Raw genomic sequence first — 27,902 nt, forward strand, 5'->3', positions numbered from 1 at the left:
AAACAGCGTTTAAAAGCACTGTGGAGAGAAGCAGGAATGAGTGCAACGAGTCCTCAAATGCCCTTGTAGCTGCTGGTAGTACCTGCAGATCTGTGGGAGAGCAGAGAAAAGCAGCACACGTGAATTCTGGCTTAGCGAGGTGATAAAACATTTTAGCATGAAGTTGCTCAGCTTCGTGCCAACAAGCGCTTCCCAGACTGCAGCGAGCAGCTGAGCTATCCTATCTAAAGAGTTGCAGGAGCTCTGTTTGCAATCAAGGTCCAGCCACCGATCCTTTACGTCAAAGCCAGGATCTATCTAAACACTGCTGCTGCACTTCTGAGAAAGTGCAGCTTTGTGCCGCTGCTGAAAGTCAGCCTTCTCAAATATGTACCCACTGGTGATACACCAGGGATTTCAGACTGGGACATGAGGACATGGTACATAATCCAGACAGTTATGTCTCCTCCTGCACACAAAATGAGATCTGGCAGGGTGCTGGGAGCTCCTGTTGTAGCTGATGGTTGGACCCAGGTGGGAGACCCCTCGTAGAATGGTGACATTCCTGAGCTGGAACCATTACCATAACGCCCTTGTCAATCAAGTTCCACAGGAGACTTTCCGCTTGCTCTGTAGATATTTTTCTTTGAAGCTCAGTGGTAAAGTGATAGCAGAATACATTTAACAGGTCTAAAAATGTCTTGGCAGGGTTGCTATTTTTTTAACCCATGTCCCTTCCCCTCTTATTTCTCTCAGGAAAAGCTGTCTTCTGACCACTCTCAGGGAAGCATCAGTTGCAAAGTGAAGACATAAAATTACACCAAGTGAGCTGAAATTTAAGCCTCGCCATTGCAGCAGTGACATTCAACAGTTAATGCGCACCCTCGACACGCAGCAGCTGCAGGGTTTCGTTACTGTCACTTACAAAAACCTTCAACTCCCTTTGGTGTGCCCTGCTTTGAGCCAGAACTCGCAGGCCCAGAGACACCGTTTTATCAGTAAGAGCCCTTTAGCGTAGCATGACATCTGAGAGACTTCAGCAGGATGTAAGATTGCTCTGGTACTGAGGTATGATTTAATATCCTCAATTGTTCTGGAAATTTGAGCTGCATGATTCAGGAGACTTGCATGAGTACGGTTACTTCAGTGCTTAGTGAGATTTACGTGCTTAAATGTGATGGATGCTTTAATCACATTTCTAACGTGCTGATTCGATAGGGGAGGGGGAATAAAACCAAATCAAGGAGAGTTTTGCTGTGATTGTGGTGGAGGCAGGCTTTTGCACAGGAAGCTTGTGACAAGAGCTCTTGCAAATGCCAAAATAAGAAAAAAAAAACAAACCCAAACAACAGACATGGAGGAAACGTCCTTCCTCAGCTCTTAATTGCAGCCTCCTGTTTGCTCTGCCCACGCTGGAAGTTGTCGCCCTTTCCAGTAGCATCCCCCACGGGCTCTCGGGGCGGCAGGAGCCCCGGAGGCTTGGGCATGTCCCGGCGGGGCAGCAGGAGGTGCTCCCAGCGCCCGGGCACCCCACGAGCATCCTTCCAGGGGGCTATTGCCCAAGCAGGAGCCGTCCTTGGTGGAACATCTCCACCCCCGCCCCTCCGAGCTGTCCCCTCTGGCTGCTGGGGACAGGAAGGGGTATAATAATGATGATGATGATAGCGTGGCGGGCTCGCACCAGCTGCCGGCCTGCAGAGAGGGGCCGGGACGTGCTCCCCGCTGCCAGCACGGCGCCGGGGCCGGCCCGCCGGCTGCCACTCACGGCGCCGCGCCGCCTTCGCCGCCGCGCTGCGGCCGGGGGCCGGGCTCGAACCCGCGGCCACCGCGCAGGGCGGGCTCCCAGCCGCGCCGCCGCGCCCCAGATGTGGCGGGCGCCTCCCGCCTTTGCATCGTCCCGGCCGCGCCCGCGGCCCTGCGGGCAGACCCCCTCGCAGGGCAGAGCCACGGGCAGGGCAAGGAGCCGGTAAGCGCTGGGAAGGATCGGGGGCCGGGTTTCCTTCCCCCACAGAGGGGGGACTTTGTTTTATCCATCCCTCCTCCCCCCTTCCCCCCCCCCCCCCAGCCGTGATTGGGGCCTCCTAGCTGTTTCCTCCGCTCCCCAGATGTTGGGCAAGAAGAGGATCGATCTTACCTGGGGTAGTAGTGTGGGGACTTAAGGTGTTAGGGGCCCATCCCGAAAATGAGAGCATCAGAGAATATCTGCTAGTAGTTAAGCCGGATGAGTGCTCACAGGAGGTGATGGGGAAAGATTTGGGGCACTGCCTGGGCCAGCAGTAGGGCAGGCAGGATGAACAACAGTTATATCGAGAAAAGGGTGGTGGCAGGAAAAGTGTGACTGATAACAATTTTGCATGTTTATTTTTGCTGTGGGGTCATGGCAGCTTCTCTGTACACAGATGAGTCACATAGTGCATGCGTGTCAACTGGGGCACAAAAGGAAGAAAAAGTGTTTAGATTAGAAAGAAGATCAAAGAATTATCTTGTTGACAAGGGGTGGTGGACATCTAGCTGTACCATGCCTGGTGCCAGGTACTATGCGTAGTACATACCTGTGCTCTGCTAGGTATGTTAGTCCTTTGCCAGACTGCAGGATGCTAAGATGTGAACTGCTCCCATTTCATGGCTAGGGGTTAGACCCTAAAATGGATTGGATTCTGCTGGGCTCCTCAGTTCTCCTGACTCCCAGTGTGAGAACTGGTGGGTCCAGAATTCAGGCTGTGTGCAGCATTTTCTGCATCCTTCTAGGCGTTCTCAGGGTGAGAGCCAGGATGCACAGCAAGCACTCCAGCATCAACACAGGCCTAGGAAGAGGTGCAATTACAGAAAGGGAGATTGATTTTGCACTATGCAAAGTTGAAGGTAAGCTAAATTGCTAGTATTTGGGTCAGCAAAGCATCTAGGGTTTTGGGAGTAGGTGATTGCCTTCAGGTTAGTGGAGTGGACAAAATACCAAAGGATTTCCTGTCTCTGACCCTATCTGATACCTCTTTTTGTTATCTCATTGGTTCTGATTTTGCTTTTCAGAAAAACTCTGTGATTCAAGAAAGCCACCATGAAAGGTGAGGAAGTTCGACATAGGAGAAAAGAGGGACGGACTAGGAATGGAGAGCGATCCAGGCACAAAGCAAAGAGCAGGGGTAAACATAAAGAGAGCCGACTTGGCAGCCAGGAGGCAGAGGATGTCTCTCTGCGTGCACAGCAGAAGGTGTTGGCTGAGGAGAAAGTGGCCATGGCAAAGTCACAGGAAGAGTCAGCCATTGCAATTTGCCTGCAAGTGCTCCTTCCGTACCTCCTCGCTGGGCTTGGCATGGTCTTGGCAGGCATGGTTTTGGATTATGTTCAGGTAAGCGAAACAAACTGATCTGATGTACCTGGCATGGGATAGGTGGGGGACTTTTCTTCAGGGGCAGGGGATTTTCTCTGGGGATGGCGAAGTAAAGGAGGATTTGCAGCAGTTTCATATGGTAACATGTCCTTCCAAGACAGCTATTATATACAGCTTTCAGGAGACAGTGTGGTGTTTTTCTGCCCCTTTTATTTGTCTGGAGATAAAAGACAATGTGGTACTAAAGAGCATGTGAAGGATCTGAGGCATCTCTTTAGGAAGGTTCAGTCCTGTGCGAAGATCTTACCTTGGTCCTGGGAAGAGGGTGGCTGAGCTGTGGTGGGATAGCAGTTTCCTGCAGTAGATACAGCTGTATCACTCCTGGATGTAGCTCTGGATAGTCCTGCATCCCCTGCTTCTAAGAAGCCATACAGCCCACAACTGTTAATGCTTCATACAACCGGCCCAGCCCAGCCTGCTCACCACATCCTTTTCTAAGGCCTTGTAGCAGATGACTCCAACCCTTGAGTCTTCTTCCAGTCCAATTTCTGATTCTGTGATGGTCAGGACCAGATCTCTCCTCCGACGGTGTAACAATACAGAGCTTTAAGGTAGGGGTGAGCACCTAATTTTAGTCAGTTTAAAGCTGCAGTTAATTTCCAGATTATAAATTGCTTTGCCTTTGCATTCTAGGTGACTCTTAACTGCTGTGTGCCTTTTTGTTAACCCTTGGTATTTGGACTAGCTAGCTGTTGTGTCAGACTGCCCTGACCGATCTGATACAGTGACACTGACACTACTGTGCTTGCATTGACAGCTTTCACAAATCTGGAGCTGTGTTCTTTTGCTATTAGCCCTGGGGCTGATCTCCTTAAGCTAGAAGAGCTATACAGACTTAAGAGTGACACAGTATCCTTAACTGACCTTAGCATGTACTCAGTACCTAGCAGAATATCTAGTCAGATCAGAAAACACCAAGGAAAATCTAGAACCCAGTGGCAAACTACTTTTTGTCTCCTTAGACGTCATTCTGGGTGTCTTGAGCCTTGAGCAGCCACTTTCATTTTTATTTTTCAGACTGTTCAGACCTGCCCCTTCCTATGGATCTCTGAGTTTATATGCATATTGCTTCCCACTGTGAGGTATTAAAGCATGAAATAGGTTGCAGATGGGTTTATGATGTTGAAGGAGTGTTTTTCTTTCAATGTTCTTCCCTTAGAGTATTTTTTTTTTTAGGAAGGACTGTGCCACTAATGTGAACAGAATGTGAAGCAAACCTCACACTCCTCTGAAACCACAAAAGTCTGGTTTCTGTTTCACGCAAATCAAGAGCTCACAAAGAGCTTTCATGTTAGTGCTTAGAGCCTGGGAAGTCAACCTGTGCAACATCTCCTAGGAAAAGCAGGCCTTTGGCAGTTAGCACAGTGACTTTTTATGCATGATCATGGACTACTTGAGCACATCTCATCATGGACTTGCTGCTGCCAGAAACTGCGCTTCCTTTCTAAGCCAGTCCTGGCCGCTGCTGCTGCTGCTGCTGCTTCTGCGGGGCAGCCGGAGATGCTGCAAGGCTCTGGGCCCCAGGCACTCTCCATCTGCTTGCTCTCAGTCTCTCTACATAAGCTCTGTTCTCTGCCCTTTCCTGAAGTGGGGAAGGGAGGAGCAAGGTAAGAAACAAAAATACGCAGCCTGATCCGACAGAGAGCTAGCAGAGTCAGGAGTGATAGTACTCCAGCAACTGGGATGTATGGTCCCTGAAAAGCTTTGTCCTCCCCCGAGTCTAAGATGTCAGAATAGCACTGTCTGTTGCTAATACTGCCATGTTGTAAGTGCTCTCACTGGTACCCCTGCCCCTTCTTCACAGGGATGATAGGGTATGTCTGAAACTGTGGTCTTTGGCACTTGTCATTTTTCTGTTTTTTTTTTTTATTTTTTTTTTGTACTGTGGCAGTGGATGGAGGCCATAGATCAGGGTCAGGGCCCACCAAAAAGGTTTTGGCTCCTCCAAGGCAATGCTACCTGTTGGGTAGTTTGCAAGAGTAGGAATACAGTGTATTTGTGTGCAGAGAAGGGCAGCAGTTTTGCTGTACCTCCCCGAGTTTTGCCATGATGAGTGATGCAGCCATGAGGTGGTTTGGTTTTTTTCTCAAATAGTTATAGTCTTTTTCCTGTTGTTCAGCAACTCTCTCTTTCTTCTCTAACCTGATGCATCTCTTTGCAGACAAATATGGTATATCTCGTATATCTCTTTGCCAGGAAAATATGATGCATCTCTTTGCTGACAAATATGGTGCACATCTTTATCAGAGGCTCCTTAAATGCATAATAAAATGACCCAGTGTACACATACAGGTCACCTGAACCAATTACCTTCTCCGCATACTGATTCATCGGTTGAAGGCTTTTTATGGTGCTTGCTTAGAAACAGAGAGACCCGAAGCGTGATAAGCTCAGAAACCCTGCCAGGCTGATGCTTTAGTACAGGATGTGTTGCTGCTGTGTTTTTTAATGGCATTTGAGTCATTCAGGCTTATTAATATTTCCTTTACATTAATGTTTCTGCCTGTCAGCAATCCAGTTGGAAGATACAGTGGCATATGGGACTAAGTATGCACATTGTCAGACCTTTGAAAACCTGTGGAAACTGTCCTCTATTTCCTTGAAGCCTCTGTGAATTTCTAACCAGAACTGGGCCTTCACTCTGTCACAGCCAGTTCCTGGCTGGTAAAAAGAGATTGGCTCATGTGTGGTTATTATAGGATTTTTATTAACCTCCCTCTTCCAGCTATTGTGGGCTTTTTTTCCAGTTAGATTAGCCAAAATGTACTCCCTTGTTAGCTTTCAGCCAACCAGACCATTGTTGGGTGGAAGAGACACACATACACACCAAGCCAGCTGGGAGTGGAGAAGGCTTCGGGGGCTGTACCAAAACATCAACCGAGAAAGCAGCAAAGGCCAGAGTCTTCCATCTGCAGCAAGGGCTTGTTCTCCACCCTGCCGTGATTGCAGAGAGATCTGCTGTATCATCGAGCACGTTAGGCTTTGTGCTTTGGTTTGTGTGAATTCAGACCAAAAGAAACACACCGTCCAAATGGCTGAGAGCTTCCTCTGTTCCCTATTTATCTGCAAGGCAAAAGCATGTCTTGGTCTGTCCAACCCTGCCAAGGCATTTAGCTCCAAGCTGGGGACCCTGTCACAAGGACAGAGTCCACAAGCCATTAATCTTTATGTCTCTCTGCAGAGTGTCAGAGAAGGGGCTGATTAGTACAAGAAGTGTTAGTAAGGCAATGCAATTTAAACATTGAATTTGAACTGGACCGAGAAACCTGTATCTTTCATGCCTACTTGAATACTTGCTTTCACGTGTTTGCCTTCACTGGGGCATGGCTGGATTTGAACCTGTGGTTGAATAGTGAAAAAGCTCCGTTGCCACTGTACTAAACCAATCCTGTACCCTTCCATCCTAAGTTGTGCCTTTAAAAGTTTTGGACTCTCTGATTCAATTAGCTTTCCCAAATTAATTATTAGAAAGGAGTCCCAACAGAATACCCTCACTCCCTTTTCTGTATGCATGACTTTGAGGTGAAGTCTTTACTGAGCAGGATACAAATTCTTTGGCTGTACGTGGCCACGATGCAGCTCTGGTTCTTCACCTTTTGTCAGCTGTTTGACCATGGAAACTCTGGGGTGAGACCCCCTCTTTCAAAGACAGTATCCTCCTGGGAGTATGCAGAAGCAGCGTGTTTCACTTCAGGACAGGAAGGGAGACCAGCTTACAGCATGCCATGGAAACCTTCACCCTTTCTCTCCCTTGCCTGCAGTGTAGTGAGATTACGGAGCTACCTTAAATAAGCCCTGGCTATGACTCTTATCTTGGCCTTTGCAAACTAGCAGAAAGTTGAAGTGATGACAGCAGATAAGGGTGTTCGCTTTTGAAGCTTATTGGCTGGTTCCCTGTATTTTTTTTTTCCCCTGAAAGCAAGTCATTCAGAGGTATAGCTGGCATAGACCGATCGTTACATCCTGTAGAGACCATGGAGGGGACAAGAGGGTCTGGGGTCTAGAAGGGCAGATCTTCTCTCACCGGACGGTTCAGCTGTGTTGCTTGCCTGGGGATGAGACCTGCATAATATCGTCAGCTGCGAGAAACGTGGACTCATGTTTTCCTTGACCTTTCTTCACCTTGAAGAAGAGCAAAATGGATCCGGGTTGTTAACTGCCCACCTCCTCAGCTTTGGGACAGTGAGAAAAGTTCAACGTCGCTTATGGTGGGAGTGAGAGAACTGGGGCCGGTTCACAGCAGGCTTACATATTAAACCATCGTATCAAAGGCGAGCTGCAGTCTGACAAGAAATGTAACCTGAGGAGAAAGGACACTAGTGCGTTTGAGCACGCTGAGGGATTCTTGCATGACCTGTCACTCTTTCAGTGCTGTAGCCTGAGCAGGTCTTACTGGTTTTTACCGAGGTGGTGGGAGCTGAATGGGGTGTGGGCTTATTTCTATTCGTCCACAGACATCTCCGCAATCTTCTTTTCTCTTTTTTAATTCCCCTCTGGATATAAATCGGAGAAATAGTGTCCATCAAGTTTGCTGCCACCTGGGCTCAACCCAGCTGAATCAATTTTGGAGGATACCCTTGCTGCAACCCTCTGGATGTGCTCCTTGGAGGAGAAGAAGAAGCTAAAGCAATTTGGCATCGTTGCTGTAGTTTGAGGGAAAACATTTCTTCCGACTTCAAAGAGAGCTACCAGGAGGATCTCTGTGATGTCCTGATCTCTGCCCGTTTGCCTCGCTGAGCATGGGGTAACAGCGTTTGACCATGGTGGTCACCCAGTTACAATTGGAACTGTGCTTCCATGGCAAGAAGCTGAGAGGTTTCACCTGCAAGTTGACCAGGTCAGCCAGTGGATTTCTTCCAGAGACTTCATTCTCCATTGCCTCCCAGATTTTTGTGCCGTTCCTTCTGGCTGGCTTGGGCATGGTAGCTGCTGGCCTCTTGATGGATGTTGTTCAAGTAGGTACATGTGGTTAGGCAACTTTGTGGTGAGAGGGTGGGCTAATTCACTGACCTTGAGTATTTGTGTGGTTTTGTTTTTAATGTGTGTAGTCCTGGCAGCCAGTCAGCAGGATGGCTGTCGGCTTTTCCTGTGCTGGAGAGACACTATCCATCTTCTTTAGATCAGTTCATGGGCTCCTTGTAAAGCGGGGCAGTGACTTTCAGACAGGCTGCCCGACACTGCCCTCGGTGCGTTAGACTGGGTGCTCCCTTTACTGTACCGAGCTAGACACTTCGGTGATGACTGCTATGAAGCGACTGGGATCAGACTGCGGCATATTCCCCTATTGCATGATAGTCTTTCTTTCCTTCAAAAATTGCTGATAAGGAGATCTAGGTCAGGGTAGTTATTTACTACCTGTCTCATTTAGAGGCAAGTTTATGCTTTCGGTTCTTTGCAAACAACCTAATGTAATCTTTGGTCTAGAAGGCATTTAGATACTGTGATGAGAGTCATGCCAGCATAAAAAGATTAGCGTTGCCTACAAACGGAGTGCTTCTTGGCCAGATTCTGAGGTGGGTGTAAATTTGGACTAACTTCCATTGACTTCCAAGGAGTGTTGCTGGATTTACACACCGTGCCCACAACCAGAATATATCCCATCTGTCTTTCCTTTGTACCAGTGGCACAAATAGAAATGCAAAATTTGATCTAGTTTGGGCATCGCATGCCAGTGGATTTACAAATCAAAAGGCTGGCAGAGTTTCCCAAGGATATATCCTACACTCTGAGCTCACTGGAGTACATTGGATTCTCTGGCATTAGTACCACAGCAGGAGCTAAATATGGATACTTGAGTGTTTGGGAAGACAATACGTTGCTGTTTTTTCTTGCATTGGAAGAAAGAAAGACAGCAGAAAAGTTGAACTAAAGGGAATATGCGAAATATCTAAGAAGGGTTAACTGGAGTGGCACACGCTGTTGCTATGCTGTGTTTGTCGTCTCCACCTTGTGCTGTGCTTAGGCACAGACCTGTCTTGCAGCATTACAGAAGTTCTCAAACTACCCAAGATGTTATGTTAATAGTTAGCAGTTATCTCAGAGAAGGAGAAAGACATAGTACATACCCACTCCATACCCTTGGCAGGTGAATAGGGCTTTGTCTAAAAGAAATTGAACACACTTGCTAAAATTGGGCTCTGTTCAAAAATGTAACTATCCAAATTGATGGAAAACATAAACCACGTATACCTACATTACGTGTGTCCTTTAAATACTAGAGTGCAGTCTACTTCGTGTATTTGTTCACTAGACTCTTAGAAATGGGGTCATTCATGAAGCACAATAATAGGAAGTGTATTTTTTGGTGAAGGTGTGTCCAAATATGTTGAAACAGAAGCCATCGGTCAGTGGGTTCAGCTCCCAGAGGAGGGAGCTAGTGCATTGAGAGTCGCAGCTGGCGTAGGAGAGATGTTGGTGAGGTAAGCTGCCATGGTATCAACAACCCCATATTTAAAAACAAACTCAGTAGCTGGGAAAATCCTGATGTCTTAGCCTTTAAAGGTTTCGATTATTCTTCTGTGCCCTTTTGTCTTTGAGCTGCTTATTTACATCTCTTCTTCCTGCAAGTGTGAGAGCTAGAAACTCACTGTCCTGTCCAACTAAAACCTGAGACTAAGTTTGTTTGCTTGAGGTCAGGTACCATAAGACTCCAATTGGTAATCATGAGGGGTCACGCTACTGAAACTACAGGTTTTTCTAGTCCAGGAGTCTGTGATTTGACCATTTTTCAGGGGATGGTCTGGCTGAGGAATGCTTTGCCCTATTGCAGCCACTGCAAAACATTCTAAGTAAACTCTGTGTCTGCCTTTGACAGGTAGATACATGGGCAAGCTCAGGGATGGTATCTAGGGCATACATGTGAGTTTCATGGTGCTGCCCCTGTTTTGTTGCATATGAAGTGTCTTGAAATAAAGTGGTTCTGTGCTGGGAGTCCAGCTGGCACTCTTGTTTCCATGGCTGATGTTTTTTTAAAGAGGAGAACAAAGTGGAAATTGCTTGTTTGTGTCCTATCAAACTTTTCAGGATTTTAGCAGTTTCTGTCCTGGGATGAAACCAAGAACTGTTTGTGTTACTGTTAAAAAAAAAAGAAATTAACGAGAGATTTGTCTAGCTCAGTTGACTGCAAGGCTCAAACCTGGGTCTCTCATACTGTAATAAAAGGATGCCCAAAGAAATAGCCATTTGCCATTTTCTACTCTTGGTTGTGCAGATGACGCGGTCCCTGTGCAGGGCCGGTAGCACAGCCTAGGTCTTTTCTTGCTGGATGTTTCCGCCTCTGCTCCAGTGATCCTTGGCCAGCTGGTTGATCCAGATTCCAGGCTGGCTGGCATTGCTGGAGACCTTGCAGGGCCCTGCCAGTGTTTGGCCCACTCTTTTACAGTAAGGTGAAGAATCATATTGAGGCTGGACAATCAGATTTCAAACCAGAGAATTTTGGAGGAAAGCTTCCCTTTCATTCTTCCTTTCCACACCACTGCGGTGGGACACAGTCCAAATAAAAGTCACAGACATAAGATATCTCTGTCCTTTGTTGATAAAAGCCTATGAGATGATTAGCGATGGAAAGGATTTTGAATTGGCTCGTGTTTTATAGTCCAGGATCTTTTGATCTTTCTGTTGACTTGCTCAGGGCAATGGAAAACCTCTGAGGTTTCTTAGCTGCTGCCATGGGAGGATGGATGCCCTGGAGAGATAACAGGACATGGTTGGGACTGTGAGGACAGTGTAACGGGGGACAGCAGGGCTGGACTGCGGCTGGGGAGACTGTCTCAGTACATCACAGCCTCTCTTCCTCTATGGGACCCCATAAGTAGCTGGCATGGGGACCAGCTGCTGTGGATCATGGGGGAGCCAAGCTTTAGGACTGTAACTCCAACATGGGGTGTGAAGTGGGAAAGAGTCCCTTTCTGTGTGGGTTTGCAGTGCTGCAGGGAATGTTTCAGTTGCTTTTAGGCCAGTTTGCATCTTGAAGGACAGAGATGCTTCCTAGACTTAATTCAGCTGTCTTCATTCAGGCAGCTCCTTGCCTACACAGCTCTAACCTGCCACATTCACCTGCTCCTCCAGCTGACAGTCCTGCAAGGCAGTGCACAGGGATCATCTGTTTATTCTGTATTTCTGCAGTCTCTAACACAATGGAGTCCTGGCTACTGTGGTATAAATCATTATGAATCTCTCCTCAGGCTCTTGGTGAGTCACTAATGAGACTCAAATGGAGGCAATTAAGTCAGTTTTTTTTATTAGTACAGTTGTGTGATTCTTTATTAATTGCTCAAAGCCTTTCAGTGTAATTATATGTAAGGCAGAGTCCCAAAAAGTCATACCTTACCTCCTGAAACTTCTGTTATGATGGCTTGAGACCTGCAAAATTCATCATGAACAAAAAGATTGGAGCTTACATTGATGTAATCAAGTCATCTTTCCCAAAGGTGACCTGCACAGAAAATACACACAGTTAGGTTTTTCTGTTGCTTTTTATTTATCTGTCTTTTTATGTGCAAAATATGCAAGGTCTTAAATACGAATGTCTGCATGCCTGTGTGTTTTAAATGACTGGGTTTTTTTACGTGATGACTACGAAGTCTGTTTTTTCTCCTCTTTCTTTTGACGATGTCAAAGATGTGTTTGGATCTTTATTCTTAATTAAAGAGAGAGGAAAGAGGGGGATTTGAATCTTTAAAAGAGATGTCCGCCCCTGGCTTTTCTCAGGTATTTAAATTCCGTATTAACAAATTCAAACAAAATTGTAATGTGTCAAATAAGGTGACTATTCTCATGTCATCTGTTATTTACTCAACAGTAACTTACTTTTAACATTTTGAAATGTGCCTGTTTCCGGGTCACCACTGCCAGGAAATATGCCTTTTTATATTGATAATAATGTTTTGCCTGTTATCTGCACCTCTAAGGGGCGTCTTGCACCATGTACTCAGGGCTGGCTCAGCCCCACTTTCATTCATCCTGACTCAGAAGGAAGCTGTGAGGTCTTCCCAGCAGACAACCGCCCCACCGGCTTCCCACAGCTTCCCATGGCACAAGAAGAGCAAAACACCGAGCTGTTACACCCTGTATCTATTTCCCAACCGGCTGACAGCTGAATCTGTCAACATTTACTGAGTCTGTCCAACCTCCCGGATTTTCAGGTTTACAGAACCCCAATGGATGTGGAGAAGGGGGGCAGGGATCTGTTGTTCATTTTGTTCTCTAGTGCCAGAATTTGGGATCATCACATGGTACTAGCCAGTGTCTAGTTAGAATTAACAAACAAATTGATCCTTCACATGATGTGTAGCTGAACTATGGAAAATTTTGCCACAGGATGGCACATGGGTTGGAGGGGGGAGATCGGATGAGTACCTGAAAGAGGAATCCTTTGAACACTGGTAAGTGTGCAGAAACACCCCCCAACCCAGCTCAGTACCCTGTGGCAGATACTCGTAGGCTGGAAAATATACCAGAGAATTAACCCGTCTGCTTGTCATATTTGTAGATTCTTGTTTTATACATCTGAATTTGACTGCTGGTGGAGATAAGGACAGGTTAGATGGACTTTAGGTCTGACTCATTGAATCTGCTCTTTTTTTCTTGTGTTCTGCTCTTAGATGTTGGGCTAGTTGGTTTTACTTCATGGTGAGCTGCTCCGTTCTGTGATTTCATCCTGATTTGAGCCTCTCTCGCTACTGTGGGACTTTGCCAGTATCCTTGAATGCACAGGGGGTGAATGAATTGTGTTCCAAGGCACTGTATGGTAGATAATTTAGAAAAGACATGATAATCAACAACGTTTCTTAAGGTTTCAGATAATTTCGAGTGTTGCAGCTGATTTAATAGCTTTGTACAGTTCAGCTTCAGAGGAGCAATGATAATCAAGATATTGGCCCAGCAATTCGAGTTTATGGGATATCTTAATTCAAAATCCTTTTTCCAGCTGTGCAGAGTCTATGCTTGGTAACAGGAAGATTTAGGAACTGCCTGTGGAGAAGAGATAAAAAAATCTCCTTCCCTCCCACCACCAGTCTTAGATGCTTAGTTAGAAGTTTGGTAAAAAAAGACAGACACAACTTTTTGTTGTTAGATCGTTTCCAGATCTTTGTGTTTGTTCTTACGAGTCTGGATAGCAATAGTCGTTCCTGTATCTAGTGTCAGTACAAAGGATGGAGAGCACGCTGTATTTCATTTGGCTTGGGAACCCTAATTATTTTTCATGTTGTTCTTGGCTAATGCTAAAGGCACATTTTAATTTGTGGCTTTCCAAAATCTTCTGCCGCCCTCAGGAAGAAAGTTCCTTCCCTGTGCTTTACTGTGCATGAGATCAGAAAGAATATCGCAAGCTAAAAATTCCTTTCTTTGCTCCCAAAATTCAACCAGCCCAGGGTAACATCTGCCCCCGTGTGCATAGTAGATACCTGTAGAGCAGATGGCGAGATGGGAACCCACTCCCCTTTGAAGCAACAGCATTGGACTCATCAGCATCACAAACTAAAGTTGTTGCCTTTGTTTTCTTCCAGCACTGGGATGTGTTTCGGACAATTACAGAAGTTTTTATCCTGGTTCCTGCCTTGGTTGGCCTGAAGGGTAATCTTGAGATGACGCTGGCATCCAGGCTCTCTACTGCTGTGAGTGTTAACAAAGTGGTTGTGGGGTGTGTGTGTGTGGAGGTCGGGAAATAGCAGGAGACATCAGGAGATTCTGCTTTTATATAACCACACCGTGTGTATAAGACATGCCCTTTTCTGCTAAATAGAAATTAGTGGTGTGTGAGTGTTAAAATAATGTTTGCCCTCATTTTGTAACTGGAACAGAGAATTTCCATCCGAATTTTGAAGGTGAATTAATCCCTTGGTGGCCAGTTGCTGGTATCTGGGGCCCTGTGACACATGAAGGAGACAAAGCCAGGGCTCCACAGCTGTCAGCTTCAGTATTGGACTGCATTTCTGTGGGTATTGATCCTTGAGAGACCCAGGGCTTCCCAGAAATCCTGCCTTGGGGGGAGCAGGCCGAGACCTCTTGGGACCTGCAGTAGCTTTTGCTACTCTGGATTTGATCTCTCCTGTGTCTCTGAGCAGTTCTATTTACTTTGGTCTGTTTGTCTCGCATGTCTTGGGAGAAATTGGTCCTTAACAGAGCGGTTTGGGGGGGATGAAAGAGGAAAAATGGTTTAATTTGTTCAGTTTTTGGTCTGTGCGGGATGTGGTGGATGTGCCCACTCCACCTTTAGATGGGTGTTCTGCAATGCCTCTGTACCTCCATGTGAGCTTCTGATACCCCTGGGGCTCTGGGCAGGAGCATGATGGAGATGTCTCAAGAAGTGCAGGGAGGGCTGGGATATGCTGACCTGCACTCACCTCTCTCTGGCTTTAGCAGCCCCTTTCCCACAGGGACCAGGTGAAATTGCCCTCAGCATCCACCTGTGCCACAGGAACAGGTTTTCAGGGTGTTTCTCTTGGCTCCTAGGCTAACACTGGACAGATGGACGATGCCCAGAAGCAATGGAAAATGGCCACCTGCAATTTAGCCCTTATCCAGGTGAGTCACTTCAGCTGGAAGAGGAAAAAGGCACTTTTCTCTTGCTATGTTGCAGCCCAACAGCATCTGTTCCCAGCAGTGCTGAATCCCGAGCTGTTGATTTGGGGCAAGTATTCTCAACAGAGCCGAGCAGCGCCCAGGACTTGACCTCCAATAAAACTCTGTGTGGCCCCAGAGTTTGTAGTTTAGCTGCAAAACACATGTAGACATTCATTGCTTTTGTGGACAAACTGAAATAATGAAAAAAACTCCTTTTGCAAGGGGAGCTGCAGCACAATCCCTGTTTCACAACAGCCCCTAGATAAAGCCTGTCATTTACTGGCAGTGTTTGGGAATCAGCCTTGGGCAGAAGGGGAGAGATGGGAGAAATGTGACTATTGTAGCTCTTTCTGCTTGTTAAAATCCAGCAACCAGCCTAGAGGTTGCACATGGCAAGGCCACAGGGCTTGCAACATGTGTCTGTGTGCTTTCCCTTATCTCCTTCCACAGCTTTTCAGCTTGCTAGGAGAGCTGTGTTGATGGGGAGCCCATTTTTGTGTTGACCAGGGCTATTCCTTTGCTGATCGACTCGGTATCCTTTGCTGAAATGTTATCTGCCCTTTGCAGGCCTCCAGAGTTTTTCTCCAAACTTTGTCAGGATTTTTTTTTAATGTAGTGGAGCCTTACAGGGATGTTGCTTAAATACATAAGCAATCAGCATCTCTGCAAGGCTTAGCTGCGTGGAAATGCTGTGGTCGTATGGAGCCAAGACCGCCTGGGAGCAGATGTGGATGATTGCTCACCAGCTGTCTTTTGGCCCTCAGGTCCAGGCCACTGTGGTGGGACTTCTGGCTGCTGTTGCTGCTGTGATCCTGGGAGCCATTTCCAAGGGCTCTGTAGAGCTGAGCCAGGCTGCCGTGCTGTGTGCCAGCAGTGTGACCACGGCCTTCATAGCTGCACTTTCTCTCGGTGAGTCATTTTGGTTCCTCAGATCAAATATGCAGCACTCAGGTGCGGAAAAAACTGTCCCTTCTGCTAGGGCAGGCCAGCTGACATCCCTTTGGTCTGGCACAGGGAGGAGGGATGCAAGGAGCATTAGTCCTATGTCTGCTGCTTGCCACCCCTTCTGCATTCTGCCTTTGCTTCTCTTCTCTCAGGATCTGTTGTTCCCTCGGCTCTCGGCATCCACAGCAGCAATCAAAATGTTCCACTTCACCTGACACATGAAAAATGCCAGGGTGTACACACATGTGCACACACTTTCTCTGTGTGTCTTAGGTGACATATTAGCCATCTACACTGGCCCCTTGCTAGGGGAGAAGGAGCTAATGCCTTGCACAAGGCAGGGTCCTGAGAGTCTGTTAGCAGTCAGCTCCAGACCACGCTTGAGATGGACTTGAGTCACCCAGTACCCTGTGGAGGATTGCGGCCAGCCCTGTGGCCTGCCTGCTGTGAGCTCCAAGCCAGGGCAGCCCACTCCCCTGGCTATTCCCTTTGCAAGGGAAACGTGATGGAGCGGTCATAGGAGCTGCTCTGTGCTGCCTGAAGATGATCAGTTTGTAGGTCTGCCATACGAGGGCAGCATGATACCCTGAATAGAGGGAGCTGGCAGAGTTGGATACAGCAAGTTTTCTAAATGAAGGGGACAAGTTAGAGCAAGTGCATATCCTGAAGCTGGAGTCAAAGGGTGATTGTAGATGCCTTTGATGAAAAACATGGGATGAGGCAGTTGTTAAAAGAGAAAAACAGCAGCCCAGCTTTCATTAAACTCTTCCCCTCAATCTCCCTGCTTGGTGTGATACGGAGAGGCTTTGCTGCCGTACCATCACAGACTTTCAGCTAGCATTAGATTCTTCCCTGGACATGGTCACAGACGGCCTGTGTGTGGGTGTGCATGACGGGAAGCTGCTATTTTTATGACCAGGGAAGGAAGCAGCATGAACTGTGCTGTGGGGAGGGGAGTGTGGGTGTCTGGGAGGGCTTTTGTGGAGAATGCCATGTTGTGTGAGGATGTGTTTCTGTACACGGGATGTTGTATCAGGGAAGGTGCACACGTGGCATTTCTTAAGGGGGAGCTGAAGCTCCTGTGCACTCAGCTTTGGTGGGCTTGTGTGAACAGGCACAGAAAGGTTGTGAGCTGGAGGGAACCACTGTTTCTTAGGCTTCCTTTGATGCATCCGGTCAGCCACAGAAGGACTTTGCAGAGATGAAATGTGTCTTGTCTCAAGGCTACCCTTGCTTGTCACACAGCAGTGGAGGCTGGCCAGGCAGGGTTTATTCCAGGTGGCTCTTCCACAGGCCTTTGAGAGATCTGATGGCTCAGAGATTCCCACATGTTCATCAGGGTTTGTGGTTTGTGCTCATTAATTTACCTGCGCAAGCAAAACTGTCCTCTCCAACAATGCTGAAAAGCAGCTGAATTTTCCAGGTGCAGATCAGAGGACAGGGGTGAGAGAAGTGATGTGGGCCACCTCTATAACCCCTTGACTCTGGAGCTGCTCACAGCACCAACATCCACCCAGTGAAAATTAAAGCAGCCCCAGAGACTCTGGGACACAAGGGGTCAGTCTGATGGCTGGGCCAAAAGGCTAATTCAGGCTAGTGCAAGAAAGCTCTTTGCTCCTTGGTGATTCAAACTCAGAGAAAATTTGGTCTAATATGGAAAATATCTTTGTGCTGTGGAATCCAGAGGAGGGGATGGCACCAGGAGGCTGCCGCATGCCTGCTGTGTGCTTATCTTTGAGTGTGCTTCGTGCCTGGTCCTGCTTCAAGGCAGCAAAGATTAGGCTGCTCAGGAGGGGAGCTTCTACATTTGGGCTGCCTGCTGGTATCTCCTTTGATCCCTGGAATTTGCTTGTGTGCCTCTGAGCCTTTGGGCAGAGTCATGCCCTTCAGGTTGGTGAAAGCAAGAGGACAAATTCCAGTGCGGGGGAAGTCCAGTCTCCAGCTGCACGGTACGGCCACAGGCAATCTGCTTCTTGCTTTTCCCAGACCCCGCATCCCTCTGGGAACCAGACCAGCAGCTCTGGGGTGAAACGCAACAGGATGCATTCTCTGATGCCTGCTCTGTGTCTTCTCTAGGTCTGGTGATGATTGGCGTGATCATCGGAGCAAGGAAAGTTGGGATCAATCCAGACAATGTCGCCACACCCATAGCAGCAAGCCTTGGAGACTTGATAACCCTTTCCCTGCTGGCGGGAATCAGCAGTACGCTCTTCAAATACATAGGTACAGTGTTTAGCAGGGGTTTGCAGCTCAGCAAGGGAGGGATGAATTCTTGTGAAATTATTGCAGGGTGCTTACCCATTTCTGGGATGCTTCAGAATGGAGGCTGTCATGCCACTGGGGTAGAAAAATTACTAAAGAGGCTTTTTCCAGGCTCTCAGCAAACTGGAAAGCAGAGTCTAAGAAACACAACTGGGATTTGTCAAAGAAACGACCAACATGTATTGCATAGCCTTGGAACAGAAGGTCGACATATGTGACACTGACTCTGTTCCTGCATCTGTCGCTAGCCAAGCATAACTACTTTCTGTGCATGGGTAATAGCAGGTCCTTCCTCACAAAGCTATTTCAGGGTTTTGGCATTTGTAAAATATTCTTGTATCTTCTCCTGTGGTGAGTCGTGGATGAACAAGGTATTATCATCTTGGAGGGAGGGAGGGAGGCAGTGCTGCATTGTTTCATGCTCACAGGACTCTTGAGTAGGAGTTGTGGCTATGGGGTTAGCTGTGCTGCTGGTTGGCAAAGACTGGCACCTGTTGCCACCGAAAAGCTCAAAACATGTTGCAACTTGGTGATGCATGTCTGATTGTTGCTAGTAAAGTGCTAGGCTATTTACTGTGGGTCTAACCTAGAACAGAAACAGGAAAATAAAAAGATCCAGTAAACTCAATACCATTTGAAACCCAAACTGTTGCTTCAGACTGTGAGCAAAAGCAGCAAGGCAGCTGTTCTCAGTTTGCATAACTCGTTCCGTATGCCAGCAAGTGAGGGAGCGAAGGAGCACATGTTGCAGGGAGAGGCCCACCAATCGCTTATGTCCAGTCCTCCTTGAGCTTCAGAGGTGATTTTTTTTAATAGGCTTTTTCCATGACGCCATCACACCTGCCTCTGTAAAGCTGGTTTGTCTTTCAGTCGCTACACCACTGATAATATCTCCCAGGGAGCACATGGCAGAACAACATGATAACCTCTACAACCAAAGCGCATTTGTGATGTTTTCAGAGTTGTTTAAATAGCCTCTTGAGATGGAAAATGCTCAGCACACAGACACCTAGTCATTGGGAGCATGAAGTGAAGCAGGGAGGGGGAAGGCACTGTTGATGGTGGTTAAATAAATCCATTTCACTCCCCAGTGTGTTATGTAGTAGGGAGCAGGACATACTGTGACAACTTCTGAGTTTTACCAAAATGTATTCTTCAAAAATACTGGTGAGTCTGTAAAGTTTGGAGTACTACGTGCCAGTTGATGCAGCACCATCCCCTTCTGCGGAATACCCTTTTGCCAATGAAGATTTTCAATTTTTAAAATATCACCCTCGTCCTTCCCAGTCCTGCATAGTGGAGATACCAACTGTGCCAAAGGGTTGCACTTGCTTATAAGCTGTATGTGAGAGAACATGGCAGAACTGGAATGTGGAGACTGAAGTCCATTCATCCTACCAGGATTCTTTCTATTAGCTTTGATAAAGTTTAATAGACTCCAGTGCTCTGTGTCTGCATTAATTTAGAAGGAATTAATTGCTGAAAACAGTGAGGAGTTGGAGGTAGGAGATCCAGCAGAGCAGCTAACTCTGTCCTAAGCCCATACAGCCCATCTGTCCTAAGTGACTCCAGGTGGTAAAGTGGACTGTCAAAACAGCAGCTATTTACACCCCAGAAGTGGTTGCATTTCAGGGCTGACTAAAGCCCCATGTAAAGAGTGCACCTCTTTGTACAAGAGCCCTTGATTCATGGAAGATTTCATCACACTGGTGCTATCTCATCCATGTAGCCTGAGGCCCTGGCAATGTCATTTTGAAAAATGCACACTTTTGAATCTGCTTCGTCTCCCAGATTACCTGCAAAATCTGCATTACAACCCGCTGGCTTTGGCCCCAACACAGAGACCAGATGGAGAGCTTTGTTGAAGAAGCATTTTTATATCAAAAGGGTTGGCATCATCCCCATTGCTTGAAGGTGTTTCCCATGCTTCTGAGCCATGTTTATTTTCTTTTAGTGCGGCACATCTACTTATTTTTTTAATTCATTTGCTTCTGAAGGTCACTTCAAGGTTATGCCCCTACCGAATGGCAAAAGCACCTAATGGAAACACATGTAAGCTTGCACAAAAGAAACCGTGGATCTTAACTGACTTATGCATGTAAGAGAGCATTTCTTCCTATAGAGCAGACCAGCTGCTCGGCAATTCTGCTAGCTTGTCATCAGAAGTACTTATTACCTCTTGTTTTAGGTGAAGGCGTGAAGTGTCTGTTGTAAGCGTGATACATCTTGCACACAGGAGTTTCTCCCTTTGCCCTGCTGTTTGATTTGTACCCTGAAGCCAGAAATTTTGTAACTTTTTGTCTTGCTTAGTTGGAGATGGAATTGGAGACTTGCTTATCTTCAAATATAACTTGCTTTGAATCCTGCTGATTTTCAAATAACATCCTCTAGCAGTGAGTTTCAGGGGTTAATTATGGATTTATGTGGTAGTGTGAGGTGGTTGTGTGGGGAGTATCATGGTTCGTGTGACTTTTCTGCTAACATGACTCAGTCTGAGGGAGGGGCCTGCTGCCTTTCTTCCAGACTTTGTGCAATATCATTTTGGAAACCTGTGAAGGCAGGGCCATTTAATTCAAGATTTCTTTTCCTTGCCAGATATTAAATACCTTTCTCCTCTGATCTGTGCTGTCTTCATTGTCATGATCCCTCTCTGGGTTGCTATCGCCAAGCAAAGTCCTTCCCTTGCCGAAGTCCTGAAATCTGGATGGCAGCCGGTCATTGTTGCAATGAGCATCAGCAGGTAAACTGAGGAATTGCTCCCAAGCCGCCCCCCCCCCCCCCCCCATATGCATGCTGCAGAGAGAACCCCACACTTATTTAGAAAGTCATCAAAAGTGAAACTGGAAGGGACAGGAGAAGGGTATTTTTCCAGTGCTTCTCAGCCATTGGTGGCCATCCAACAGGCTGTGAGATAGCAGATAAAGAGCCCCCAAATTACTTGAAAAAGTAAGTCATCATTTGAAGTCTCACTCGCGCATCCACGCACCATACGGGTACAAGCCAGGAAAACAAAAAAGGAGATGATGACCATCACCAATAGTTAGAGTTAACCTCATTTTTATCCAGCTGTAAAGACAGAAGAATGGTGAATGCAGAGCCAGATAGTTCATTCCACCAGTGCTACATCTTTGAGACCCAGCTGAGATCTGGCACAGAATTTAAAAAAACCTGCTAAGACCAGTATAGAAGTGTAGCTAAACTTCTGGGGAGGATGGTAGAGCTTTCCTGGCTACTATCAGTTTTGCTCGGTAAGCAAGGAGGTCTTCCTGATCTCATTATGCCATTAACAAAAACTGTCAGGCTATCTATTCATGAAAACTGACCTGTAAAAGGAGTAAATGGGGAGTAGTCCAGGCCTGGCAATGAGGAAGAAGCAGTAACTCATCTCAGTGTGCTATTTTCACAGCGTAGGAATTGCCCTGGGAAGAGAGATTGATCCACCCTCATTGCCTGTCCTTTTTTAACAGCATTGGTGGGCTCATCTTGGACAAAACTGTAACTGACCCAAACTTTGAAGGCATGGCAGTTTTCACACCTGTGATTAATGGTAGGTTGGGCAGGGGGGTTATATGCATGCTTTTATTTATACCTCTCTCTCCTCCCCAAGGGTTATGGTGTCCACTGTTACCCCTACACAGAGGTCTCTGTTCATGTCCCTACTCCCATCATGAGTGGAAGGGAAGCTACTGGTCCCCATTACATCCCTACTTACGCATATCTTGAAGCATCTCTGGAGCGAAATAGCAGGCAGGGCTGAAAAACACTGGCAGAGCTGTGGGAAAGGTTAACAGCGTGTGATAGTTGTCTGTGAGAGCTACGTTGACACCTTTACTTTCATAACATCAAACCCACTAAAGATGTCACAATAAATCCATTTTCCCTGTCTCTCTCCACTCAGTAATTTGAGCTGTGGTATCATCCTTTATACAGATTGTTGATAAAGATTAATATATTAAGATTACATATGTGTGTTTATATGTATAAAAATGATTATATATATGGATTATATCTAGGGATTTTTAATATATATATATCTCAACATCTTTTATGTGTATATTTATATTTGTTTGAAGCCTCACAGTACTTTTATATACACACATACCAGTACAAACTGCTGGGGATCCTGACATCACTGAGGATCCACTGGGTTATTTTTCTGCTATTGTTATGTTCTTGCAAGCCAGGCCCATTCCAGGGGAAACCCACATTCCTAGGGCAGGCTTGGCCTCAAAGCATGGTGTCCTCTTGCAGTGTCAGAGGGTGTCACCCAGCTGTCACCTTACTGGATCTGCATAAAGACACCCACCTTGCTGACAAACTCTTTCCAGCATGGTTAGCCAAAGAGCCTGGTTAGGAAAGTACGTCAACAGCAATTTAGTGAACAATGATTGACCCAGACATTGCTCTGTGGGGGTGGGCAACCTGTTTGGCAGAGCTGGTGTCAGAGTTACACAGTGCTCCGTGTCTTTACACAGGTACCTCTTCATTGCGTGTGCAGGGGAGTCCTGTGAAGTGTAGCAGTTCATGATTCAGAAAGCTCCCATCTTGAGCAATGTTGAGCTAGTATTAGTATTTTCACTTTGATTCCACTCTGGCAAATCTCACATTTAATGATGGAGCATTTACTTCTTCAAGGAAGGGAAAGCATGAGAAGACTGTAGGATCTGGCTCACCGTTATCTTTTCTGTGGCATTTCTACCCTGCAAATACTCAGGATGGTGGAAGTTTGCTCCATAGATCATCATCCCTCTATTTTCTGCTGGAAAAAGTGGCTGCTTTTTCATGTTTGCTAGAATTAATCAGTCTGGAAGGAATTAATTGCCTTTTAATTACCTAACATATTTGGGCTCTGATTCATTCTCGTATGATTCCTTCTCATTTAGCAAGTGCATTAGATGCCTTCAAACAGACATATTATCACTCTCTGTGATGTTTGTTGTCTTTTAAACAATAATGACTCTCTGGGTGAATAAATCCAAGAAGTGGCCGTGAGCAGCATCTGCCATTGCCTGCGCTGCTTTCCCCAGCAAACCTGTGTCAAACCAGGTGCAATTACATCCTCTTCAGAGGCCACATGGCATTTACAGCTAGTGCTGGGAAGCAAGGGAAAAAGTTTCCAATAAAGCAGTCAGAAGGAGATGATCACTGGAACCTTCCTGGTTTTTAAGAGCTGTTGTTCCTGCCAAGTGAATAACACAGCATTAACATGACGTGGGATCAGGTTTTCTCTTTCTCTGACTGCTGCTCTCAGTGAGCTTGTAAGTGAATGCAGATCTACTCACCTTGGGATGGGTTTTAGACTGATGTTTCCTGCTGCAGCGAAGGTGGTTTACAGGTTTACTGTGTTTTGTCCTCATAGGTGTTGGAGGGAATCTGGTTGCCATCCAGGCCAGCCGTATTTCCACATTCCTGCACTTCTGGAGCATGCCTGGAGTTTTGCCGTACAAGATGAGGCAGAATTGGCCCAACCCATGTACTACGTTCTTCTCATCAGGTAGACCTTGAACCCTAGGTGTCCATGTCTCAAGGCCTGTCATCACACATAGCTCCTTTATCAAGCCTGGTTGGCGAAGGACTAGGTGGGTTTCAAAGGCAGAACCCCTTTTCCCCTTACAGGGAAGATACTCAGATCAGAGAGGAAGCATCTTTGCAGTGGGCAGCTTGAAAGAAATGTTGTGGTATATTTGCTCACTGGCATGCAAAGAAGCTGGCCTTCAGGGAGCCCTAAAAAAAGTAATGGAAAAGGAGTCTTAAATTTGATCTAAGAGAAAGTAATTTTAACCATGGCCAGCCTATAGCCATCACCTGTGGACAGAGGGGTGAATAGATCATAATCTTGCTAAAAATCGGCAATTCCTCCATCTTCAGCAGTGGATAAACCTAAGCATCAGCAGAACTGGATTTGGGTCTGCTGTCCTTTTAGATTGCAGATTCCTCTTAATTTTCCCCGCTAGGTTGGGCGTTACTGCTAAAGCAAACTGAAAACTGGGAAAGGGGTGCAGCAAGGCAGAGCAGAAGAAGTGGGAGGCAGAGAGCAGCTGAGAGGAGTGTTCAGGAGTGGAGTGGATCAGCATGGAGCACGTCTTTGGCACATAGTTTCAGTGCTAGACAAAGCTGCTAGGCTGATACTGCAGATGCTCTGGATTGCTGCGTGATCTAGAAAAGGCATTAGCAATGTGGTTGGTGGGAGGAGACAGCCCCAAGTCTATGTACCAGTATTAAAATATACAGCTGCATCCTGTCCTCCCCCCACCGTCTGCAGCACTGTCATTGCTGTTTTTGTCTCTCCTCTGCAGAGGTGAATTCCAAGTCAGCCCGAGTCCTGTTCCTCCTGGTTATCCCCGGGCACCTTGTGTTCCTGTACACCATCCATCTGCTGCAGGGAGGTCACACGTCTCTGTCCTTCACCTTTGTGATGTTCTATCTGACTGCTGCTTTGCTGCAGGTAAACCCCAACCTCTCATCCAAAAGGAACTTCTCAGATACTGTGAAACCCAAACAGTCTCCAGGCTAAACAGGAGCCACAGTAAAACTTCCAGCAGCGGCGCACATTTCCAATGATTTCAGGAGTGCTTCCTACAAAGCATCATGTATCTTATGTGGATCCAGTAATACCTCACCCAAATTGCCAGGGTCTGGTTTCCCACATGAGCAGTACTCCCCTTAAGGGTGAGTGAGGGGTCAGACATGAGATGAGGAACAAGTTATCATCGTCTGCAGAGATGCAGTAAGTGTGCAAAGACACATTTAGCAAGGAGGTGCCTCTTGCTGTTGGTGGTACCTTGTTTTACCATGTTCACTCCTTGAGTCTCTAAGCTCCAAGTATTTCTAGGCTGCTACTGGTCATCCCAGTAAAGGGCAGGGGAGAGGCTGTGAACCCCAGCCAACAGGTTTCCCCGCTCATTTTGGAAACCAATTTCACATATCATGGTGGGGACCTAGGGATCCTTCTGGGTAGGGCCATATGGATCAAAAGTGAAGGGAAAACCCAGGCCTGAGAAGTTAATCTTTAAAAGTAAAAGTTCTGGGGAGGCAATGGGCAGTTCCTCCAATGTGTTTTCCCTGTTTCCTTTCGCTGTTTTGCCTGCTGTGAACTTTGTCACCTCACTCAGAAATGCATATGGCTGTTGCTTAAACTCACAGAGGCTCTGACTTCACTTGCCCTTTTAAATCAGTGATTCATTAATTTGCAGGGTGAGGTAGCTGACTTCTTGCTTTGCCTTACAAGCAGCCTCATGTCTGTGGGTTAATTCCTTGCATGTGTAAACAATCAGTTTTTCCTTGACCTTTGCACAACCGTAAGCCCAGCCGCACAGCCATAGTTGTAAAGGAAAATATTTATTCTTCCCTTTATGCATAGAGGTAACTCCTCAACCAGAGCCAAGCATGAAAATGCGCAGAATAAATGACAGCATAAGGACCAGAGTCCCAGCAACGCCACTGACCCTGAAAGATTCCCATGGATGCCAGTGGAGGAGAATACGCTCAGCCTGGTTCTTTCTTCCCCTCCATTATACTTTATAAAGAAAGACAGAGTGAAAGAGAGGGGGAAGTTTAGGTCAGCTGGAGGAAGCCCAAAGAGGAAGATCAGAGGCCTAGAAAATACGACCTCAGAGGAACGATTGAATGGACTGGGGTTAGCTAGTCCAAGGAAGAGAGGCTTGAGAAAAATCTGGTTAACAGCCTTTAAGCTACCAAGTTTCTGTAGGGAGGGACAGAATAACATTTTCTCTGTAGTCACTAGGGATGAAACATGAAATCATGGGTGTCAGATGGAAAAAGGCAGATTTATGTTAGACCTTGGGAAAAACAAGAACAGGGGAAAAAAAAGCCATGGGACTGATTGCTTAGAGTGCGGCATCTCCATCTTTGAGGGTTGTTTAGCATAGGTTAAACAAATGACCCTCAGGAAAAGTGTGGGCATATTTGATCCTGTATTGAGGCAGAGGAATGGTCTATATAAAACTCCTGAGTTTCCATCCCGCTTTAGTTTCCATGATTCTGTTCTCTAATTTGCTTCCCCCATCTCTCCTCCTCCCTCTCCCCCCACCCAGCTTGCAGTTTTCACCTTTAGAAATGCCGCCTCTGGCTTTGGTTCCTGTTGTGCTGCGGTCTCCCATGGAGGGACCACAGATGTGGGGTACAAACTCTCTCTCCCTTCTTAATTCAATTAACTAGACAGTCTTTAATCTTTAACCGAAGTATTTTTTTCCTCCATCTGTTTATCAGAATCGGGAAAGAAATAGGAATTAAAAGAAATCACAACAAAGATTTTAAAACTGTTGAGATGAAAAAAAAAATTATTTTCTTTTTTTAACATGTCAGTGCTGCTTGGGATAACTTTGATGTAAAAACTGCCTCAAACTCCAGTTGTCCACTGAGACTTTTAGGAAAAACAAAGTAGACGCGATCTGAATTTCTAATGGAAGAAAGAAGGATGAAGAGAAAAAATCTGGCTACGAAAGTGTCCTTTGGGGCTGCCTGCATATTTGCAGCAGCCCTGTGTCTGGTGGAGTGAATGGGAACATTCCCATTCATGGCGTGGGAAGCGGGAACTGTACCTTTAGGAGACACTTTTGGTGACTCCTTTTCTGGGCCACACGATGCTGGCAAACAGTTCAAGCGTGGTCCCCAGACTTGTGGCTGGCAGCATGGGGCTGTGGCACCCTGGGCAATGCCAAGCAATGCAGTGCCCAAGGGCAGGAGCCAGCTACACCCATCCCAGCACGGAGGTTCTCTGGGGAAGGTGTCAACTCTCCGCAATCCCTGTTAGCCCTGGTACTGAGGGAGGCTGTGCATTACCTTCTTGCTGCCTCACAGCGGGGCCTGTCTTGCTTCTCCTCAGGTGGGAATCCTGCTCTACGTGGCTGACCTGATTGTGCGCCTGATGTGGAGGAAGGCGCTGGATCCAGATAATTTCTCCATCCCCTACCTCACTGCCCTGGGGGATCTCCTGGGCACTGGATTCCTGGCTGTCTGTTTCCGCCTGGTTTGGCTTGTCCATGGTGCAGATATGAACCTGGGGAACTGAGAGACCATGTGCTGCTCCGCATCACTCGTGCGACACGGTGCTTTCCTCTGGGACAACGGGGTACTTGGCGATGAGCGCTGGGTCACCCAGCTGGATTGGACCTCCCCTGCCACCCCCGACGCCCCATCTGCCCTCCCCGTCGTGCCTTACAGCTGGGCTCACCTGCCCCGAGGAATCAGCACCCACAGACTTGCACCCTCACAAGTGAGCAAGCTGGTTTTAAGCAGCACCCGCTGCTCATACCTGCACCCGGCAAACAAGGCGTTAAGGAGCATTTGGGCCATTTGTAATGAATGAGCATTTTGATCGGTTTCTGGCCCGAACACGACACAGCCCATGAGGCCGCTCCAAAGCCTGCCGAGGTCACTGCATCCGATCCTGCAAGTGGATGTCACAACCTCTCTGTCAGACTCTGACTTCCCATCAAGGGAAATTCTTTATTCAACCCTCTTTTCTCTCCTGATGCATCCCTGGAGGAGGAGAGCAACCAGGTCTTTAAACTTGTCTCCTCTCCCTCGCTCAGATGCTCAGGATCTGATGCAGTGAGCTCCTCGCTGGCTCGCGCCCAGCAGGAGGTTATCTAGGGATACCACTTACCTGCCCTGGCAGCGTCACTGTTGTCTGACCAACAAGCTGGATTAATTGCATTTTGGGGGTAGGAAGGTTTGTTTTTACGGTTTATGAAATGTACAGTAGTTAAAATGTTTATAGAAACACACAAATAAAGTGGTT

General features: G+C 46.9%; 1 protein-coding gene across 3 annotated transcripts; it reads left to right on the plus strand.

Moving 5' to 3' along the window:
* The first annotated feature begins 3,034 nt into the window (after positions 1 to 3,034).
* Positions 3,035 to 27,902, plus strand: SLC41A3 (solute carrier family 41 member 3). Of its 3 annotated transcripts, XM_074151662.1 has the most exons (11): positions 7,319 to 8,322; positions 13,876 to 13,983; positions 14,822 to 14,893; positions 15,697 to 15,841; positions 17,954 to 18,100; positions 19,502 to 19,510; positions 20,735 to 20,879; positions 21,607 to 21,686; positions 23,499 to 23,633; positions 24,436 to 24,584; positions 26,985 to 27,902. In XM_074151662.1, the coding sequence occupies exons 1-11, from the start codon at positions 8,128 to 8,130 to the stop codon at positions 27,168 to 27,170; spliced, it is 1,371 nt and encodes a 456-aa protein (XP_074007763.1). In that variant the 5' UTR covers positions 7,319 to 8,127; the 3' UTR covers positions 27,171 to 27,902. The 3 variants fall into 3 exon arrangements, with proteins under 3 accessions (XP_074007761.1, XP_074007764.1, XP_074007763.1); XM_074151660.1 differs by lacking the exons at positions 7,319 to 8,322; positions 19,502 to 19,510 and adding an exon at positions 3,035 to 3,325; XM_074151663.1 differs by lacking the exon at positions 19,502 to 19,510 and having other exon boundaries at positions 7,297 to 8,322.

The sequence above is a fragment of the Numenius arquata genome, chromosome 8 (assembly GCF_964106895.1).
Source record: "Numenius arquata chromosome 8, bNumArq3.hap1.1, whole genome shotgun sequence".
Lineage (NCBI taxonomy): Eukaryota > Metazoa > Chordata > Aves > Charadriiformes > Scolopacidae > Numenius > Numenius arquata.

Bases quoted from the DNA above. Each gene is read 5' to 3' on its own strand.
- SLC41A3 (XM_074151660.1), top strand. From the start codon at position 3,035: ATGAAAGGTGAGGAAGTTCGACATAGGAGAAAAGAGGGACGGACTAGG. The intron at 3,326-13,875 runs GTAAGCGAAACA...GTTTTCTTCCAG, and splicing joins TGGTTTTGGATTATGTTCAG to CACTGGGATGTGTTTCGGAC. The intron at 20,880-21,606 runs GTAAACTGAGGA...CTTTTTTAACAG, and splicing joins GTTGCAATGAGCATCAGCAG to CATTGGTGGGCTCATCTTGG.